A 21,820-nucleotide genomic window follows, 5' to 3' on the forward strand; every position below is an offset into this window, starting at 1 on the left:
ATGCTCCGGTGGTTCTGGTTTTGTCAGGATGAATGCAAGGGTGATGTTTTCTTGGCTGTCAAAATTTAGGCAAATTAGAAAAGCGTTGCGGATGGTTTTTAACTGGTACGTATTGGTCTTAAATGGATTTGATCTCCTTCCCCTTTTCCCTGCGCGAGAGGTGTGGAAACATGTTTCCACGCTGAGGACCTGGCAGTCGCACGTGTGCGAATGCACATTTCTCGTACAACAACCCGGCGTCAGTGTGTGTCATCATAGGAGTCTATTTTATAAAACGTGCCAATAGAGCAAACAGATTTTACTAACAAAAAAAAAAAAAAGAATATACACAGCGCCTGTGTATGTTCTTGCTTTCTCTGTGCTTCCATGTGTTGCTTTGCTTCGGTCACTTCATTCCTTGTTTTCCTGCCTTTTCCTTGGCTTTTCTTTCACTTTCTCTTCTTTTCCCCTGTGTCTGGCTTTGCCCAAACTCTGAAAATCCCTCTCTGAATTCTTCCTTCTTGCCTTTGCCATCTCTCTTTCTCGGGGTGCAGGTGCCCCCCAGCACGGTGCCACCCGGTCAGCCGCAGCTGGAGGATGGAGGCTGCCTCCATTACGTGCAATCATTGATTTTTTTTTTTTCATCTGTCTATTAAGATACGTCCAGTGTATCCATCTAGATATATCTAATGACATAGCCATCATTTATCTTTCAAAACGGCTGGTTTCAGAAGAGTCCACTGAATAACCTTGCCTTCCAAGCGTGCAGTTTTCCAGGAGGCTTGGAGTTAAACCCAGCGATTTCGATGCGGACCTTTGAGCTGGTGTAATATTTCTGGTTTGAGAGCGGTCTCATGGCCGGTGCCTCGGTTCTGGGGTGCGCGTCCGTGTCTTGGAGTAGCTTCGGTGTCGCGGTTTCTCTCAGAGCACCACCCGGTCCCGAAACCTCGATGCTGTTTGAGGTCGACATCGCTTCCTATATTTAGGACTTGCAGGGTGTACTCCAGCGCCTTCTCTCCTTTCGTGCGCTGAATGTCCTGAGCCTCTCGGCATCTTGGTAACGTCCCTGTTGCTCTTTCTCTTTCCGCAGGCCTGCAAAGTGCAGAGCAACCCTGGATTGCCGTCCCTGGCTCGGTGCGGTTCCCCAGCATGCCCTCTCTTGGTCTCGCCTCACCCACCATTGAGGAACCTGCCAATAGGGGTAAGCCAAATCCCCCCCTTTCCCCCCCAGTCTTTGCACCTTTTTGTAGAGTTGTCTTTTTCCCTAACGCCCACTGTTGATAAAGAACGACTGGCAGAAAACTTTACAAAAAGGTGCAACAGTGTTTAAAAAAAAAACGAAACAAGACTTGCATTGTACCCCTCTAGGCAGTCTTCAGTGGTGGGTGGGACATCACCAGCTGAGGGCATGCTGGGACGTTGGCCTGAGCGGGATCCGCGAGGGGTCTGCACTTTGCAGACCTGTGGAAAGGGGGAGAAAAGGTAAGTCCCGCTTACCCCGTTCATTTGGAGCATTCAGCACATAACATACATCTTACATTTGCGCCTTTACAGAGTAGAGCCTTTCTTTGCGTTTTTCTCGCGGAGGGTTGGAAGGTAACGTTATTTAACAAGCCCTGCTGTCCTGTGACGTCGGCGGTTATAGGATGAGAGGGTTTTCAGCCCCGAGCAAAATCAGACGTTATCTTCTCGTAAAGCATGGCAAAAGTCTGCGTGTACGCTGTCTGTCTGTCCACTCGGTCATTCCACCTCTACACAGGCCATGCCCATAAACCATTAAACCCCACTGCCTATTCCTTGCCCTCGAAATAATGTCGAGCAGCTCAGCGCTAACAAGCTTTCGGCACGTTGAGAATCTTTTGTTTTGCTTCCTTGGCTTTTGTCTCTATTCCCTTCTTTTCACTTAAACGTGTTGTATGACTGTTTTTAGAACTAACAACTGTCGCATCAAACAACACAAGGGGTGTAATTACACAGGAACAAAATACAGCTAATAAACGCTTTTTGATGTAGACAAGAAGTTAGGTGAGTGCAGCGGGTAACGAGATGCAAACACAGAGAAATAGGGTTGGAGAGGACCGGTCCGTCCCTGTGCGCCGAGGCGGGATGCATCTGCTTTTATCCTTCCTGAGAGGTGGCGGTAACTCAAGTCGCCTCAACTCTTGTGCTTCCTTGGAAGGCAGGGTCGCTCCTAGCATCTAACCTCGATTTCGCCTTCTGCATTTGAAGCCTGTTGTAGAGGGAGAAGCAGTTCTTGAATTTCTTGGATGTTTTTTAAAGTGTTACCGTGACTTGTGCCCTAAGAGCGGAAGCCGACCGTCAGGGAGAGCACCGGGTCGTGCTGTGTTGCCGTGAGTTTTTTGGCTCCTCTGCGGGAGGCTTGTCCCCGTTTCTTTCTGCTTTCCATTTTTTTCCCCCTCTTATCCAGAAGACAGGTACTTCAGATTGAGGTAGTAACATCTGGTAAGCACTTTGGAAAATACTATTTCAGTGCAAGCTGTAGCGCTGTAATCGCAGGTGCTACAGAACCATTATTATTTACTTGGACTGGGTTACAAAAAGGAGGCCAGGCATGAGCTCAAGTGCCTCTTTAACTTGCCGCTTTGTAAATCTGGAACCGAAAACCCCAGATTTTTTCTGTTAAAAGTTGGATCCGTGTATTATTTTATTACACGTTCAAAGGAGGCTTCTGTTCACTGCTTTTAAAACCTAATCAAACAGTTTGAACCAAGTTTATTCACAGATATTAAAAAAATACAACCTTAAAGAAGTCTTCGTTCTATTAATGCACTTAAAGGTCTGGTCTCGCAGGCAGCTAGATTTGAGAAGGCTGTGACATGTTACGTGCTAATATTCAGGAGATGTGAGAGTGGTCCTTGCATCCATCAGTTTTGCGAGGGAAATAGGCACCTCCTTCAGGGAGGTGTGTTCGCTCTAAAAGCCGACGCTTCGGCTTTGCGTGGACCCGTACCCGAGGAAGCGCCGTGCTTCTGCGGCTCTGTCCTCCCGCGTTGCAGCCCAGCTGCGGTTGGAAGGTCCTTCAGACCAGAGCTGCCTCTGCGCAAGAGAGACGGGGCGGCCGCAGGTTACCTCTCGTCGGCTTTGCCCGTGTTCCTGGGCGAAATGAGCTCAAATGTTTTGATTTTCAGGGCACGCTGCCAGTCTGGCTCTGGTCAGCAAGCTTTCGTGGGCAAGGAGGTGTGTGATGAGGTCCAGTACGCGTGGTTGAAACCGGTTGGTTTTCTTGTTGCATTATTGTCTGGTTTTTCAGCTGGAGGGAAGTTTCTTCTTTCCACGGCCATACGTTTGCAGCGTGGTTAGAACCTGGGCAGCAAAATGGTGTGAAACTGCATAAAAACAGAGGTGGATGTCTCAACTCAGGGCTGCGAAGCAGACTTTGCTGCGTCATAACTGGTGTTGACCAAGGGCCCTGGGCAGGAGCGGAGAGGGGTCATGAGGAGGGATTGACAACTGTTTTAGGAAGGTATCTAACACTCAAAAGCATCTTCAAGGCTCCCCGTTCTTGCTGGCTTATCGCACCGTTGACTTCTCGGGAGCGATCAACTCACGCGGTTGCACTGCAATTACAGCACGCGCCCGACAAAGCTTGAACGAGTCTGATGGGTTATTTCTGTGCGTGCCAGCGGGATCTGAACGCAGGTCTTCGTAGGTGGTGGGGCAGCACACCAACACGCTGCACCGCCTAGCCCTCTTCCATGCATCGCCTCGGCGTACGAAGCACATCACGGCATGAGGTCTTTGTCTTTTGACAACACCTTATTCTGTTGCTGTTATCAGCTAACGAAGCCCAAACGAGAACTCCAGCAGTGGCGGTGATTATGTTCGTTTGCTTTCATCGGCGGCACATATTTACGTCGTCAAAGCCCAAGCGGTACAAATCGCAGATACAAGCTCCTGCCTTTAAGGGGGGTTTTCTGTTTTAGTTGTGCAAAGCTGGGTTTGGGGTTGATATATGACATGAGAGGCACCAGCTAAGAGCCTCTCCTCATGTATTCAGCAAAGCTGTTTGAATAACTGAGATGGTTTTGCCTCTCTGATGCTCATTGAATCCCTTTGTTGAACAAAGAAGTGTTTTAAATGGCCCACCTTTCATGGGGAGGTTGCCTGCTGCCCACTGAAGAGATTAATTACTTCTGTGGAAAGTAACAGGGTTTGATAATGGAGTTTTGCTGCTGCGCTAATTTTTACATTGAGGTTGGACATTTCTAATAAGTGAGTTCAGAAATATGAAAGAGCGCAGGGGAAGAATAACCTCCTGATAACATTTGATACCTTTAGTCCTTAATCAGAAGCTCCCGGAGGATGAAGAGGGAGTTTGGGGGTGTCTTGTGCCCTATCGCTTGTACAACTGATGAAAAACTCCCCCGTTTCCACAGTTTTCTTACCTGGTTTGACCAGGAGGACCATCACGTTATACAGGATTGCAGAGAAGTGCTTGATGCTGTTGCAGACAAAGTACTGTGTTTCCCTTTCTTCTGTGAAACTACAAAGAGTTTGACCCACATCTGTTAGGGTCCGTGTTTCTACAATGCGGGAGCAGCACTGATGCTCCATTCAGTGTGTTTTACGTAATTCCTGTCTCAAAATGGCTCTGTTTGAAGCAATCTCCAGTAAAACTTAACGTTTTTGGCAGAGCTGCTAATTTATCATAATCTAATTGCTTGGGAAGGCACGTTTGAAATACACCTGTGAGGACTGATTTAATCCTTAAATACGCCTTTGCTATGATGCCTCAGTTACGGGCTTTCTGGCTTTCAGGAGGCAGTTTTGGTCAGTCAGGTTGAGTTCTGCAGCGCTTAAGCAGTGTCCGGAGCATCGCCGGTGCGTGTAGGCAGTGGTCGTCCCATATCTGTTTAGGGAAAAGCTGCCAGAGAGAAACGTGTTTGGTGTCTTCATGTTCCCTCTGACCAACCCGGACCGGTGTGTTGGGTCGGAGAGAGTCCTCCAAGTCCTAGGACGAGTTGCTGATTGACGGTGTTGCCATCAGCGGGTGTTGGCTTGCGCCCTGGAGTGTTTTATCGAGATGCGAGTTTAAAAGGGGATATAACAAGGAATGTTTTTGTCCTAGTTGTTGAATGTTGGACCGAGGAGATCTCAGCCAGGCCAGAGGAGAGAGCCCAGGAAGATCATCACTGTGTGTGTGAAGGAGGATGTCCACCTGAAGAAGGCAGAGAACGCCTGGAAGCCGAGCCTGAAGAGAGAAAACCAAACCGAGGACCCGGAAAATGTCAAAACTCAGGTGAGAGCGTTAGCAAGCGCTTCCGAGTACAGCAGTCTGTAACAGGAGGAGGATGGTAATTTGCCTTTGCTGTTGTGTAAGACAGTAAAAAAGGGGCGATGAATTCCAGTTTGAATAACAGCTTTCCCCTACCTCGATTATTTTTTTTCACGTGTTTATTCTTGGCCTGGAGTTTAAATGGCAATCCTGTATATTAAGCGAGTCTAAATAGGGAACACCAGACAACCTACTACCTCTCTTCCAGGATGGTTTTTCTATTGCTATTTTACTAGAATATTTCTGTCTCTGTTCTAAAGCAAACAACCTCAAGCTTCCAGCACAGAACTTGCTTTTCATCCCCTTTTAGACTACGATTCTGCCCTGAACCTCAGCAAGACTGAGGTTCCTCTGTCAGTTTGTCCTGCCCAGCCCAACAGCGCCGTCTCTGAAGCTTTCTCTGTGCCTTTCTCCCCCTCCTCTCCTCCGTGGGGCAGCCGCTCTGGGTGGAGGTATTTGCCTGGTGGTCAAGCTTGTAATTTGTAGGATAAGTTGGGATAGTCTTGAAGGACACTGGAATTTTGTTCTCGGGGCTAATGGCAGCGTTGTTGACCTAATTATCATTCTGGATAGGAGGAAAAAGAAAAAGTGCCTTAAATATAGGAGAAGTTGATTACCTCTAGTTGAGGGAGAAGGCGGCCGCTCCCTGTTAATTTATATTTCATGGCTAAATTGATATCAAGAAGAATATTTCAGTTGGACGACAGCATGGGCTTTGTGCCTCTGTCGCACTTGAAAAAGGCATTTGGGCATTCCCAAAAATCCTGCCCCACGGCTCCGGTCTTCGGTAGCCGGTAGCTGAGTTACAACTGGAGCTGCACTGCGCGCAGATGTGTCTGTGTGTAGCGCAACTTCCTACAAGTTCCTGTAGGACATCATCTCCGTTCACCTTTAAGATGCATCCTAGCTCGTTCCTGAGAGCCACCTGCTCGATTTGTGCTTAAACTTAAAGTTTTCCTGTCCTTTAGGAGCTGTTCCGCAAGGTACGAAGCATCTTGAACAAGCTGACGCCCCAGATGTTCAATCAGCTCATGAAGCAAGTGACAGACCTGACGGTAGATACAGAAGAGAGGCTGAAAGGAGTCATCGACCTGGTCTTCGAGAAGGCTATCGATGAACCGAGCTTCTCGGTGGCATATGCCAACATGTGCAGATGTCTTGTAACGGTAAGAGCCGCCAAAGTCAAATGGGGAATTCCTCTGCACGGGTGAATGTTCTGCACGTTATCCCCATGAACTGATGGGCAGTAATATAAACGTGGCAAGAGCAGAGTTAAGTGTTAGTTTCTGAACGTAAATAAAAATAATTTACATGACAGATTTCTTCTTCTACATTCGTTGGCCGTGCCTGCAGGCAGAGGGCTTTGCTTGGAGTGATGTGTTGTTGGGAGTTGACGACACTTTGCTCTGCCTGGTCTCAAGATGCAGTGAGTCACGTTTGGAAGGTCCGATTTCTCTCTCTCGTTTCGAAGGGGAGCCCAAGGTGCCGAGCCAGGCTCTGGACTAGTTTTCAGATGGTGAATTCGGGGCAAAATAGCCCCCTTCTCCCCCCGATCCTTCCTGACATGCAACAAAGGAGCACGGCTCTAGAGTCTTCAGCACATAACAAGAGTGTGTTTAAGCAGAGTGTCTTTTTAAAGGGTCCTGTGAATGGAAATGTAATCTGTCTCCGGGCGGAGGTGGTGTCAGCCAAGTTTTGAGTGCGACTTTACACATGAAATGTAAAACTCGGCTGGAAATCATGACGTGATGTTTAACTGTCGTAGCCTTGCAGGCTTGCGTTGCTGAATGCGAAGTGCATAATAAAATGTAATGGATGGCTTATAGGAAACCTCGCTCGTACGTAGAGTTTAGCCGTATTTCTGCTGATGTTTTTGTTCCTTCTCCTACAGCTCAAAGTGCCCATGGCAGACAAACCTGGGAGCACAGTAAATTTCCGCAAGTTGCTGTTAAATCGCTGTCAGAAGGAATTTGAAAAGGACAAGGCTGATGACGATGTCTTTGAAAAGAAGCAGAAAGAACTTGAAGCTGCTACCACTGTAAGTGGTATTTTTCCCCATAAATTCTCAGAGCTCCCTCTGAAAATGATCTCTTTTGAAGATGGCAGTCGACTTGGGGGGACTTTTGGAGTTGAGAGTTTCATTCTGTCACTGTGGTTGAGTATAATAAAGAATATTTGCCTTGATTGGCAGGTTTATACCAGCCTCTTTTTGGTTTTTAGAAGAGAAAGAGTAAACAGGGACAACAGCAACTATAAACATAAAACTGGATCTTTTGAAGAGTTCTGTGCTCTGTGAACATGTTTTTTCAGAGCTGTTTTTCTATTTTACAGCCAGAGGAGAAGACGCGGCTCCATGACGAGCTGGAAGAGGCCAAGGACAAAGCCCGGCGGAGATCCATCGGGAATATAAAATTCATTGGCGAGCTTTTCAAACTAAAAATGCTGACGGAGGCTATCATGCATGACTGCGTGGTAAAGCTGCTGAAAAACCACGATGAGGAGTCCCTCGAGTGCCTTTGCCGCCTGCTAACTACCATTGGCAAGGACCTGGACTTTGAGAAAGCAAAGGTAGGGCAGGACCAGGAGCGAGAGATGGGGCTTTCAGAACAGGGATGGAAAAATGGGTATGGGGTGTTTTGATTTGGGGATTTGTTTTTTCTTCAGGAATTTCTGTACGGCGTGAGAAAACCATCCGCTCTTCTGCGGATGTTTCATCACGACCTGGCCTCGCTCCTTCCTCTCTGCCCCTTTCTAATAGAGTCTGTATCAACGGTGTTCAACGGTGTTCTCCAGTCGCTACTTGTTTCCAAATATTTCACCCAAGCACACAGTCTAAAAGCACTCAACGTATCCTATGGGTTCCTTTTTCCAAATAGAATTTACCTCTTATCTGTAGTTTCCCAAACATTAAGATTTGGAGTTGTTTCTTCACCGTTGGAGGCTTATATTACCTACAAAATCTACCACTGAATGTATTGTTCGGGTTAAATCTAAAAAACCCCTCATTACCTGACCTAAGCCCCCACCTGAACCTTGGTGGATGCATTTATTTTGTGTCATCACCATCTCCAGCTATGCTGGAATGAAGCAGCTGTTTTGCCACTGCAGCGCCCCAGCATCCTCCTCCCGACTTTCCAACAAATGTATATGTAGCACGGAGCGTTACGCGCTCAACAAGCTTCTCTTGGCACAGACAATCTGCCTCTTTTGCGCAAAAGCCAGGCTGGGGATGAAAAAGCATTCAAGGGTTTTGCCAGAAATCAGTCGGACTCGGCTCTGGAAACAAACTGAGCTAATTGTTTTCAGCTGCTCAGGGAAGGGAGTTCCCTTGCAGTGCGCTGGGTTGCAGGGATCACGGCGGATCAATCCTGATCCTTATGGGGAAACGGTTTTCCAAACTGTTTTGTGGAGCATTGACCAAAACAGCCTAATTTACCACTAATCCCCCAGGCTAAATGCCCTACGCTGTTAACGCAACAGCATGTGCGTTACTGATGCAGGTTTGAAAGTGCCAGAAGCGGGGATTAAATTTCTCCACGTGCTTTGGGAAGAAAACAGGGTCTGACTTCTGAGCAGTAGCTGAGGTCATGCTGGATGAGTCCTGGATGCTCTTTCGGTCTTTGCTAGCATGGAAACGCTGTAAAAGCCAACATTTTGGTGCACTGGCCAGTTCTGCAACCTTGAGCCGTGGCACCGTGTAACGCGGAGCATGCACGCAGCAGGGAAATGCTTGCAGACGTCACGTTACCCGTTGTGAGAAGCTGCCCGTGTCCTGTCTTTGTGATTTGTTATTTCTATCAAGATTGAGTGAGAATCCTTTATTTATTTTCTATTAACGGGGTAGACATTTTATTATGTGTTTTTATTGAAGCTGAAGTGTTAGCAATGGTTATAATTAAAGCTTCTGGATAAAGTCCATTTTAAATATTTTCCCCGTCATTCCTAACTTTGGAAACATTTGCTCTCAGAGCTGAAACTTTCCAAGGCAAGGCCAGAACCAAATTTTAATAGGGTTTTTCTTGTTTGTTTAAGTATAAGGAAAAGGGTTTAGCTAGTGTTTAGTGAAGGGAGTGGGAAACGTGTTATAAAACTGCCCTGAAACTTTTTGTTTAAAACAGCCAGAGCCCCCATTTGGGGGGAAAAAGGCTTTTTGGAGCCCGGCGGTTCAAATTTAGACCTAACGGAGGCTTCTCTAATGATACCATTTCATGTCTTAGTGCCAAACTGATTAGGATTCCATCACATCGTGACTTTTTGGATGGAAAGGAGCTTGTGGGCTTTCATACAATGGCTAAGCCCGTTAAACAGCTTCTTGCTGAGAGAAGCGGTGCTGAGACGGTTCAGGCAGGTAAAGCATCGAAATGACGTTTGCAGGATTAGTTTTATGCCCGTTTAGCTTCCTGAGCCATTTTTATTTGGGCTGGGATGAGCATGCATGCTGATATGAAAAGGAGGAGCTCAGAGGTAGAGCAGGACTCCCCTTTTTGGTGGCAGCTAGCCAGTAGATCAGCTTAGCTGTACCACGAAAAAAACCACATTGGGTTTGGGGTTTTTTTTTAAATGGATGGCAAGTTTATTATGTGCATGCAGAGGGTGTAGATTATTTGAGTAATTAAAAATGCAGAGAAAGCGTGTGCTAAACGAAGGAGGCGCCCGCAGACTTGTGCCTGGTTTCCTGCACATCCTGCACTGCGCACACTCAAATCCAACCTGGGGGAGCGTTCGAGACCCAACGCTCACTTCTCCGGAGAGCAGCTCTGGGTCCCCAGATGTGTTCCTGGCACAGAAATGCTGTAATGCTGAACCCACTGACTCCCCACCTGAGGGAGTATTTTCATTTTCTTCCAAGACACATTGATGATGATGACGTTTCTCTTGTGTAGCCTCGCATGGACCAGTATTTTAATCAGATGGAGAAGATTGTGAAAGAGAGGAAAACATCTTCAAGGATTCGGTTCATGCTTCAGGATGTAATAGACCTAAGGCTGGTAGGTACCAACACAAGTAAGTAAAAGAGCACGTTCCCTTTAATGTCTGGGCTGGAAGAGCTCTCACGTAAGAACAGGGATTTACAGTATTTACAGCAGAAGTGGGATGTTAGGGGGAGGTCTGTGCCCCTTATCCCAGAAGTTTGGCTGTTTAAAGACAAGAAGTCTCTCTGTTTTGCCTTAATGAAGGCCAAGGTTGGTAGACAGGCGAACTGCTTGTGTCAGGTGTTTTGGTTCTGCTTCACGTCAGACACGTGCCCACACTGGCTTCTCGTGCCGCTAGACCGGCCCCACTGCAGCAGACACGCCTGAGCTCTTCACAGGAGAGGTTCTGGGTGTGTTTTCCCCTGTGCTTGTCTGTGTCAGTCGCACTGCTTTGCTGTCTCTGTTTCCATGCACTCGGGGTGTAACTGTTTCCTGCCAGCACTTACTTGTGCTGATGGGACCGAAGTGCTCCGAGATGCGTGCCCCACAAGTGAGGGGGACCGGATAGCGTGGCTGTAAAAACTGCGAGGGCTTTTTTTCGTGGCAGTAGGGATTTCATCGAAAGATGGTCCTATATTAGCCTGTATCGCTAGCACAACCAAGCATCTGCTAGTTGTTCCCTGGCCGTATTGTGCAGACAAAAGCAAATGGAGTCTGTGCTCCATCAGAGCATGATGATGGTGGGTCCACACTAAGCTCCAAAAATTACAGGTAGGAGATAACTTGGTGTAGACAAGCGCACGCATAGTGCAGACAGGGACCTGCCCATGTTGTAATCAAGCAATGGTTGATTACAGCCAAGGTGTTCAAGCTGGAGTCCCGTACAGTGAAGGGTGTCTCTACACCACGCAGTTGAAGATGTGACTGCAGGTTGCACAAACCTTCTCCAGCACCTGTAATTTCGCCCACGTAGGTGCCGATAGCAGCGTGGCTTTAGCCACGAGACAGCACTTGACTGAAGTCCTGAGCGGGTTTTACTCATACTTCAGATAGCTGTTTTGAAGCTGGTTTGGGGTTTTGTGGAGGCCAAAGTCACCGTTTTGACTGTAGGGTACACAAAGATAATTACCCTGAAAGTTGTAGCAAGGTCGTAGCAAGTTCAAGAGACAGTCTGGTTATTCTGGGGCTAGATGGATCTGTGCAGTGTATGGTTGAATAGACACATCAAGCGGTGGAAATGTTTTGTGGAGAGACAGCTCCACCTCTCTCTGCAGGATTCCTGTCTCAGCCATCACGATCCCTGGAGTGGCAAAGCACCATCTCCAGATAAAATGCAGTTGCTTCTTGCCTCTTTATTTTCAGGGTTTTGTGGTTTTTTTTCCTCAAGCTTGGAGGAAGGGCTCCAATGAACAGTGTCAGTAATAAACGGATAGAGGGTGGCAGCAGCCTCCCTCTAGTCCTTCTCTTTCCTCTGAACCTAGAAAGACTGAAAAGCTGGGAATGTGCAGGATGCTAGGGGTTAAAATGTCTTGAATTCAGTCATGCCTCTCCAAAGTCAGGTCTTAGCTGCAGCCTCCCATTCTCCACCAAAACATATACCACAGTCTATATACCAGAGTACATAGCTTTGACCTGCGGTGCTGGGATAACCATGTCCGCAACGTCACCTGGCTCCACAAAATTCTCCCCAGTCCCTCGGGGAGCAGCCCCTCTGAGACATTACAAGGGCGGGAGGATTAGGCCTCAGTCACGGTGTTCAGAATACCCCGTTTATGATGCTCCCCTGGAAGTATCTCTGAGCACGTGTTTGCTTCTTTCCTAGTGCAACTGGGTGTCACGGAGAGCAGACCAGGGCCCGAAGACCATCGAGCAGATTCATAAAGAAGCCAAGATTGAAGAGCAAGAAGAACAGAGGAAGGTCCAACAACTCATGACCAAAGAGAAGAGGAGACCGGGTAAAGTAAAAGCCAAGTTGGCTGCTCGTTTCACTCATTTCACATCCAGTGGCCATAGAGGGAATCCCACATAGAAGAAAAAAATCCAGGTTTTCTCCTAAGTGTAATGAGCAAAGGGAATTGAGGCCTGATTATGGCTGAGACTGGAAAGGGAACAGACTTGCCATAGACTGGCTGTGTGGATTTTTCAGGGGCAAATCCCTTGGGTAAAAATAAGCACTATTGGCCTGCGGTTGTTTAAGCTTTGCATTCATGCAAACCATATTTGATTTTGTGACAGGCTGCCAGAAGTCTGTTATAACTGACTCCTACGTGGTAACTTGGTTTGCCATCCATTCTTGCATCCAGCAGAATCTAATTTCAAGAGAATGGCATCTAATTTCGAGAGGAACCATGTTGTCTTTAGCTGTTAAAGTTGTGAGGTGTTAACTCAGCATGAGAAAGTGTCTTGGCATTGACTTAAATTGCTACCAGCCCTTGAGGCTGACGCTACCTGAAGATGAATTTGGAGTGACTGGGAAAATGAAGACTGGGACAGAGCAGGGCAAGGAGAAAGTCATCTTTGGGATTCTTTAATACTAAGGATTATCAAGTGGAAGTGCCGTGAAAACGGGGCATAAAGAAAATAAACATAGACTTTGTTTTAATTATCCTAAAACTGACATCAGGAGAAGGTAAGGAACTTGGGACTGCCTGAATGGTTCTGTGCCTAGACTAGCCTAGAACTGCTGAAATCTGTGCCACAGGTGCGGCTTTGGGTTAGCAAAGGCATGTCATCTGCTCCTTTTGTGAGCTTGTGAACGCACAGTATGCGCAGCCGTGTCCAAATTGCAAGGACACGTGCTGAGAAATCATTCCTTAACCAGGAAGAATCGCTACAGAAACCAGCCCTTGAAAATACTGGGGGGTTTATATCAAGGCTGTTTTATAATAATAAAGTCGGGCTAACTAGCTATGTCATCTTAGTCTGAAGATACACTCCGAAAGACATGATTTCTGCACAGAATTGTGCTGAGGCTTAGCAGAAACGTGCCATCTTCTTTTCCTCCTCCTGTTGAACTTGGAGACGGTCGCCTGCGTTCTCCCGGGGTGCCGCTGGAGCAGCGGGGGTGAGCTAAGGGCGGTTGTGTTTGTCGTCTGGCAGGTGTCCAGCGGGTCGATGAAGGCGGTTGGAACACTGTGCAGGGGGCAAAGAACAGCAGAGTGCTGGACCCCACCAAGTTCCTTAAAATCACCAAGGTAGGTGCCAGCATAAGACTCACTCCGAGCAACAAAAACGCCGAGATCTTACCTTATTGTATCTGTCTGTCTAGGAAAGACCGTTACGGTGTTTACAGGTCAAAACCGGGGGTTTGGGACATTTTAAATCCCCAGAGTTAGCACTGTGCATAAAGCGAGCAGAAAGGAAGACCCCATTGTCTTCTGAATGTTCCTGTTTTGCTTTTTCTAAGGGAAAGGAGTATGCATACACTTTTCCTCAGGTTTATAGTGTCCTTTCAGTCACCCAGAAGTTCTCTAAGGTGGAAAAATCTGTGTTTTTATTAAATGATTAAAAGAGATCGTGAGTTGGGGTATCGTGTGTGATGGTGATGGAGCACATACGTGGCTATTACAGAAGGCGTCTCTAACACCTGTCTGATAGAAATCCTTTGCTGCCTCAAGTTCTCAAGACCCTGTTCTGACGCTGCTTCTTAGTAGAATGAGGATGCCGCATTCGGTTTGAAAACAAAATGTTCCTGACGTGTCACAGATGGCAGCACTCCAGGCTTGAAAGGTTCAAGTAGTACGAGAAGGGCTGTGTCTGCTTTTACAGCGTTTCTGGACTTCTGTGCGGTGCAGTTGCATCCCTCCGTATGTGTTTAAACTTTCACACCCATCCTGCAGACCAGCATCTTCCTGTTATTTTACCATTAAAGGGGTGATCTGGGGACTTTTATTTCAGGCTGCAGGTCAGGCAGGCTTGGAGGTTTCTCCTTTTTTTTTTAATGATCTTCAGAACAGCTTTGGGATTTCTCGCCAAGGAGAACTCCATCTTTCACATAAATCAGGGTGTTTCCTAGATATTCCCTTGTCCCAATTAATGTCCCTCTCCCTGAATTTTACTCTCAGTGCCTGGGTGCTTAGAGAGCTGTAAAGCAGAACCTGGACAGATTGTAGCCCTTCTGCAGATCGAGCTCGGTTTGTTCCTTGTGAAAATCATAAAACAGACTCCAAAACTTAATTAGCAGGGGGGATTCAGCCTGCTTTTGTCTGGGCTTATGGCTCATCTGGGAAAAGTCCTTCTACTCCGTTTAGTACAAATACAGTACAAATAGAGCTAGCTCCACAACAGCTGCATTGTCGGAAGGAGAGAGGAGCTCATACAAAGAGATCTGCGGGGTCACAACCTCCTTGTCAATAAATTCACCAGCTGAGCATTGAAAAGTCAATGTTCTCTCCTAGTCAGACACTACTTTTTCCCTCCAAGTTCTGCAACCTATTGTCATTCTTTGCCCTCTGAATTCTGTTTGTTACTGTGCAGATTCCCCCCAAAGCCATGACTGGTAGGTGGAGTGGACAGAACCGTTTTACTCATCACAGACAAACTGAACGTCTTTCAAGTACCAATATACTGTGCTTTTTCCTCCTTACTGAGCTTCAGAGTTCCCAGTAAAAAGAAGCGCCTGGTCATTGTGAGTGTCTTTCACTGACACTTTGGAAGAGGCTGTTTGTGATGCCCTTTGCGGTTTGCATCCTCTGTCTTTGGCTAGGGTTTGGTCGTTCAAAAATGTGTTCAAGTGTATTTTGGTATTCACAAGACAGGGATTGTTGCGAAAAATACCCCATTTATAATTAAGATGTACGATTTGCCTTTGTAATTGTATGTCTTGATGTGTTTTACAGCCCACAATAGATGAGAAGATTCAGCTTGTGCCTAAAGCCCAGTTGGGCAGCTGGGGAAAGGGCAGCAGTGGCGGAGCAAAGGCAAGCGAGATGGGTAAGTCAGGACAGGTCCTCACCCTCTGCTTCGATACCAGCCGTCCTTGCCAAGAGCAGGTTTGGGTGGGAATGCTCATCTCTGTGTGTGACTGCCTGGCAAGCAGGGCTAAAGCGGGGCAGGACCGGCCTTTTCCCTTCAGTTCTCTCCCCATCACTCCGAAAACAGCTATTGCTTAAATGAAGTTGTGATGCAAAGGTGTCAGCGGCTACTGACCTTGTTGTCGCTCTTATCTGTGTTGTCTTTACAATCTCCCAGACTCCTTACGACCAAGTGCCACTAGTTTGAACAGATTTTCTGCACTGCAGCCTCCAGTCTCATCTGTATCTGCCTCATCCGCATCCTCAGAATTAGATTCTCGCAGGGCCTTAACTAGGTAAGCTTTGGTCCGCCGGTGATTTTCCCTTCCGCTGTCTGTATGCCTGCGCTTTTCACTTGCTGCTCTAGTTACCAGCACACAGAAAGAAGAGAATTTCATTGAGTTGCCAGGAATGGCTGGGTCTTTTCTCCCCTCTGTGTACTTTGAGCTAACTTAAAACACGTGCATCTTTATAATATCGTAGGAGAGACAGGTGGTATTAATTTTTGAAGCCATTACGGTGAATGTTTTAGTTTCCACTTTTCAGTCACCCTTTACCTAAAGGTAGTCGTTTATAACAGGTTAAAAACTCTTCAGATAAAATGTTGTAATAAATAGGTATGCAGGTTGGATTCAACGGTCGTGGATTCAGCCGGGCCAGTAGGTTTATTTATCCAGAACAACACGCCTACTAAAAGCGTGCAGAAATTTAGCAGGGCTCTTGAAACGCTCTGGCTGTGTCTGAGCCTTCCCAGTAGGTGTGACCAAGCCTGCCCCTGCGTCTGCAACATGCAATGCACACGTAAGGCTGTGCGGTGCTCTCGCACACCCCGATTTCATCAGGGCTACAGCCACTCCAGCTTGTAGCATGAAACATGTATTAACCCTCAATAATTTATTAACTCTAGACACAGTTTATAAATGTACGGTTCATTTTAAATGTCACTGGTTCTTCCTTCCAAGTACACACCAGCTGCTGGACTGTTTTCTTGGGTTTGTCCCTCTGACGTTTTCCCTCCTATTTCACCTAAAACTCTGGCTTACCTGGAGATTATTCCATTTTGGTATTGTTTTGCCCGTCTTGCTCATTAACGCAGTAATTAATAGGACAGATCCTTGACACCTGTTGCTGGTAACCTTCACTATTCTGAAACTATTTTTCAATAAATGGGTAAAAAAATACATGGCTCTTACCATTTCACAGTAAAACAGTGCCTTTACATTATAAAATTCACCGTTCTACATATAAAACGGGTGCTGTAAGGACTTTATTGCTTTTCCACGCGTTCTCTGGGAAGCGTTGGCTCTGCCTGTCCACTCTGTGCATCTCTGAGACTTGAGTTAATCTTGATTATATTCTGTGTAGCTACAACTGTAAAATGTCGAGACAACAGCCCTGCTGGGTTTGGGTTGTGGGTTTTTTCCTGCAGTTACTACAAAGCTATCCAGTGTCTTTTCTAACACTACCAGCGTTGCGAGCAGGGGTTACTCGTTCCATAACCTTTAAGCGCGTGTGTTTTTGTTTGGCAGTCGCGGGAGCACGGGCAGGGAGAAGAACGACAAACCTCTCCCACCTTCCCTCTCCCGTCCCAACACCTTCCTACGGGGCAGCAGCAGTAAAGAGCTGCTGCTCGACAATCAGGCACAAGAGGAGCAGCGGAGGGAGATGCTGGAGACGGTGAAGCAGTTAACGGGCGGCATGGAGATGGACAGAAACAGCACAGAGGCAGAGAGGAACAAAGCCAAGGAATCTGGTAAGCGGCTCTTCCGTGCTCGGGGAATCTTGCTGGATGTGTGAAAAGGCATAAGGGAAAAATCTATCAGAAAAAGTGAGAGATTTCTGTGCAGCGGTGTGAAAATTTGGCCCGCAGTGACGCATCATCAAGCTGCGATCTGCCTCCCAAAGGTTTGCAACACAACTGATTCATACAGGCCTTGGCGTCGTCTCCTCTCACCAGCTCCTCCTTAGGATTCGTCAGAGTTGGAAGGCTGGAGATACCAGCAAAACACCAGTCCACGGCGTTGTCTTGCCTGCTCATATCCTGTCACTGTTGCTGCTGGTTTCTGGGTTAGAAGTCCCCAAAACCAGCGTCAGTTCTGCAGAAATGCTTCTTCAGTGCCCAGTGAAGCCGTATCTACCTTTTCCAAACATTTCCCAGGGCCAGAGCAGTGATTTGGGTCAGGGACAGACCACGCCTGGTATCTTTTTAGTGCTGCCTTGTTGCCAGCCCTCCCTCCAAGCAGGTCTCGGTGCAGTGCGGCGTTAGCACCCGCTGGGGTGGCTCGTCACCTTGTCAGTGCTGCAGCTCCCACTTTTTGCTCCTGCCAGCTTGAGCTGATTTGTTAGCAAGAAAATATTGAGGACGCTTAGGGCAATGTTCCCTGTGGACAGAACCTTTGCGATAAGTACAGTGTTTAGCTCCTTCCCTGGGAAACATCTAAAAACCGCTACAGTGAGGAATACATCTTGGCTGCCACGACACAGCACACACTCGTCTTGAAGCTTTGGGACTTCGTACAAAGAACTTCATGGGGACCAAGGTTTTGAGGATGTGACCAGGAGATTGCTTTGGGTGGCTGCCCATTGCAGTCAGCATGTTTTAAATTTGCGGCACGCTGTAACAGCTCAAAGTTCAGTTATTTCATGTTGATAGAGAGCTTTGAAGGTGTTGCATCCTGTGTCACTGCCAACTGTGCTTCTATGGGAAGGTTGATTTACAGAAATATTGGGAGTTCGTACGGGGGGAAATGTAGGCAAGAAAGAAGCGACCTGTTGCCTGATGATGGGACAGGGAACACACCCTGCTCTGGTGACTTCTGTTTTCAGAATGTCGTCTCTGAAAATGATGCTGCTTTTCCTTTTCCAAATGTGTTTTTTTTCTTCTTTTTCTACCAGCCAAGCCAGAAGCTCCCCCAGCTCCAGCACAAGAAAAACCTTCGCTATCAGAAGAGGAAATAGAGAGAAAATGCAAATCTATCATTGATGAGTTCTTGCATATTAATGATTTTAAGGTAAGCAAAATGAAAACCTCGCTTTAGCAGAGAGGTCTGTGGGACTGGAGTATGTTTTCTCTCCAGGAGCAGTGTCTTCGTAAGCACCCAGCTCACACAGAGGTAACAGAAATGGTGGGGCCTGTCAAAATTCGGGCAGCAGCAGCTCCATGAGCGTTTTTAGGACAGTTGTCTCCCAAACTTGTTTTCTGCCCTGCTAGTAATAGGAAAAACAGCCTAGCTTGTGTGTTTTAAGTAGCAAGATGTATGTGTCTGTGTCATGAATCACTGAGCAGCTCCATAACAACAGCAATTTTGGAAGCAGAAAAGCTAGTGGGAAAATAAACTGAGGTTTTCGTTCAGTTATCAAAGCATGTGCTGTTCTGATCTGGAGGCAGATAAAGCAATACTAAATATTGAACAAACCACTCCAGAGTATTTTTAATAAACATTGAAAATTACTGAGCAGCTGTCATCACTTCCTAGTTAAAGGTTGAAATTTTGTTTCCCTTGTAAATGGATTTTTAGCTTGTCCAGGGAGTTTGCAAGACGTGTTACATTCGCTGCAAAGCTGATTGGTTTGATCTTTTGCTGAAATAAATTTTAAAAACCTGCCAAGTTTGAAATGGCAGCACTAGGGAGTTCCCAGTTTGGCACCCTAAAAGCAGAGTTGCTGCTTGCACTTCATCAGGCTTCCAATTAAAATAGGAAAGAGGAGTATTCTTATGATAGATTGTTTTGGGTTCACATCTAGTAATCAGGAGAAATTATTAAATCCTGGTTTGGAGAGGAGGAAAAAAAAAAATACACTTTGATTCGCAATGTCCCCCAGCTTGCTGGCCTGGCAGATCTCAGCAGGAGGAGTCAGGGGTGGCGGGGCTGGTTAACAAAGGAGTCTCCGGTCCTTTTTCTTTTTGCGATAGACTTCAAAGTCTAACCCCTGCATGTCTGGGGCTGAGGGGCTGCTTCAGGTTCTGTGCTTGCAAGTACAATGACATATTTTTATGGCTGGATGGAAATAGAGTTGAATCGTATTAGACAAGCGCACCTCTGGTTAAAAAAGTACATCAGATTGAGGCAGCTTGTTTGCATTAGGGGGTTACGCGATAATTGTAAATTCCCGGTGCTCTTCAAACGCAGCGGGCAGCAAAGCTTCTGACTAATTCAGCTTAAACTCACATCAACAAGGCCATATATGATTGTGTTAATGTATACTGCAGAGGAGCAGCCATTTCTCGTGAGTTTAGTCTTCAGTATTTAACCTGACTGTAAATTAAAACTGCTGAGCTGGATGCCGGCGTCTAGTGACAGCAGGGTCGACCAGCGGCATGTTCACCTGTCTGTCCTGGAGACACTGGCATCCATCTGGCACGTCTGACGGAAGAGGTCTGACCCGAGCGTGCGGTCTGGGAGCCGCCAGGCTTGTGACCTGCAGAAAAAAGCCATTCGGGGCCTGCAGAAATGCATCTGGGGCTGCCAGTTCTCGATAACTCAGGGCATAACGTAAGACAAAGAGCAAATGCCTTCAGTCAGGAAGCCCGCTGAGATCCGTTGGGCTGAACCTAGAAGGTCAGTGGAAGACCTTTGCTGATGACAATGGAGATTTTTGAAGTGTGACATTGAGCGCTTTTCTGAAAGTCTCTATTTAAGAGTGGTTTATTTGCTTGTGTTACAAAACGTACATGCCAGAAGGTAGAAGCTTTATGAAGAGGAAATTTTCCTCCAAATGCTACTCACCTATTTTCTGCCTCTTTATATGGTGTGGGTTGGTAACGCAGGCATTTCTGTGCCGGATCAGATCAGCAATGAATCTAACCTAATGTCCTCTTTTTGACTTGGCTTGATATTTGATGAAATAATAGGCGTTTTGGTGGCATCCAGAAGACAATCCCTGTCCTTTCACTGAGTAGCCGAACTGTACCCTGGAGCCTGATTGTGTATTTTAAAATTTCTGTTGCCTGCGTGGTATAAATTCTCATTATTATTATTATTGGATTGCCATCTCGGGGCGATTTGTGATGAGGTTCCGCAGCCTAGTTCAGCACCTTTGCCTGGCAGCTTCACTAAATATTCGTTTCCAGAAAAACCCAAGGCTAGCAGTCTCTTGATCTGCCATCAAAAAATTCCCCGTCCTGTGTACCAGGTGCCAAGCTGTGCACCCTAAACTATCTTACAGTAGAAAATATTCTTCTGCCCCGGTTTTTTGATGTTTTCGGTTCAGGCAAATGATCCTGTGTGTCGTTCGAACAGGAAGCAATGCAGTGCGTGGAGGAGCTGAGCGCTCAGAATCTGCTGCCTGTTTTCGTGCGAGTGGGAGTGGAGTCGACGCTCGAGAGGAGTCAGATCACCAGGGATCACATGGGCCAGTTATTACATCAGTTGGTGCAGTCCGGAAAGCTGAGCAAGCAGGATTTCTTCAAGGGGTTTGTATTCTGCGCATAGAAACGGATGCTTTTCTTCAGCGTTTGTTGCAGATGAACACTGTGTTGGAGAGGAACGGTTTCCCACCTTGCTTTGGTATCCTGCCTTCTCCACGCATCCGTTTTGAAGGAGTATTTTTACCAGGGTGTATTTATAAGTAATATAATTATTGTAATATATTTTTAAGTATTTCAAATGCCTTAGTGAATGTAAATATTTTTCATATTTATATAAGTATTTATTTCTAAGCAACTATGTAGGTGTCTGTCTAAATCTGTGCATTTAGATTTCTGTTTTGTGATGCATTTGCCGATGTTTGCCTTTTGGCAAATCACTGAAAACGATTAAAAGAGGAGGAAGTCGTCAAAAATCTTCACGTGACATTAACTCCTGGAAGCTGTGTAGCCTGAAGCCCTGTGCACCCACAGAACCGCAGCCACTCTCCCACTGGTAAAACGGGCTTCACCCATACGATGCCATTTCTCAGGACAACTCAACTTTAAGGAGCGGACGTGTCCTCGAGGAGCTGAGGAGGAGGATATGCGCCAGATGCGGTATCAGACGGGTTAGACCTTCCTCGGGAGGTCTGAGTCTCAGCTGCTGATTCGTTTCAGCTCTCTGGGTTTTGTGTTCCCAGCCGGGATTTGAACATAGAATGATCCATGTTCCCAGGGAGGTCCCCAGCACCACTCAGTTCTCGCTGGGGCTTAGAGCAGGGTGATTAAAACAGGGATAACCATGAAAAGCAGCCAGCGAACGGGCAGATGGAATAATGCTGTCAGATCCTGAGTTTCTGGGTAGTTAGCTCTGTCTTGCTGCTTTTATTTGAGTCATGTCTCGCACAGTACCGCTGACCGCTCCGATGGTGACCTCCCTGCGCCGTGTCTGGCAGTGAATTTCGTCATGACGCAATCCAGTGGCTCACAGGAAAGGTTTAGGCAGCCTGAGTTCAAAACCATATGGAACAACAGTAAAAAAATATATATCCACAGGGAGTACACTTTTCTGTGTCCACGCAGTCGCTGATGGTCAGAACGACTCGTTTGAAGTGATACATTTCCGTAATGGATTTTGATGAAAGCTGTTCCTGTGTTTCCTGGAGTGCGGATAAGTGGCTGTGATGCCAAATAAGTAGGATCTTGATGAAATAGTGGGATGTGTGGTCTGAATGTGGCATAAACAAAGTGAAACGGCTCCTGAAGATGATGG

General features: G+C 46.7%; 1 protein-coding gene across 2 annotated transcripts in view; it reads left to right on the forward strand.

Moving 5' to 3' along the window:
• EIF4G3 (eukaryotic translation initiation factor 4 gamma, 3) overlaps positions 1-21,820 on the forward strand; it is a 106,301-nt gene that overhangs the window by 74,477 nt on the left and 10,004 nt on the right. For both annotated transcript variants that reach the window (XM_009330333.1, XM_009330332.1), the window contains 13 exons: positions 1,070-1,180; positions 5,069-5,239; positions 6,244-6,441; positions 7,167-7,313; positions 7,607-7,843; positions 10,159-10,263; positions 12,011-12,143; positions 13,288-13,382; positions 15,027-15,120; positions 15,379-15,496; positions 16,730-16,953; positions 18,096-18,211; positions 20,441-20,613. In XM_009330333.1, coding sequence (XP_009328608.1) covers positions 1,070-1,180; positions 5,069-5,239; positions 6,244-6,441; positions 7,167-7,313; positions 7,607-7,843; positions 10,159-10,263; positions 12,011-12,143; positions 13,288-13,382; positions 15,027-15,120; positions 15,379-15,496; positions 16,730-16,953; positions 18,096-18,211; positions 20,441-20,613 — 1,922 coding nt within the window. The remainder of the gene's footprint in view (positions 1-1,069; positions 1,181-5,068; positions 5,240-6,243; positions 6,442-7,166; positions 7,314-7,606; positions 7,844-10,158; positions 10,264-12,010; positions 12,144-13,287; positions 13,383-15,026; positions 15,121-15,378; positions 15,497-16,729; positions 16,954-18,095; positions 18,212-20,440; positions 20,614-21,820) is intronic.

Source organism: Pygoscelis adeliae, unplaced genomic scaffold (assembly GCF_000699105.1).
Source record: "Pygoscelis adeliae isolate BGI_AS28 unplaced genomic scaffold, ASM69910v1 Scaffold728, whole genome shotgun sequence".
In the NCBI taxonomy this organism is placed as follows: domain Eukaryota; kingdom Metazoa; phylum Chordata; class Aves; order Sphenisciformes; family Spheniscidae; genus Pygoscelis; species Pygoscelis adeliae.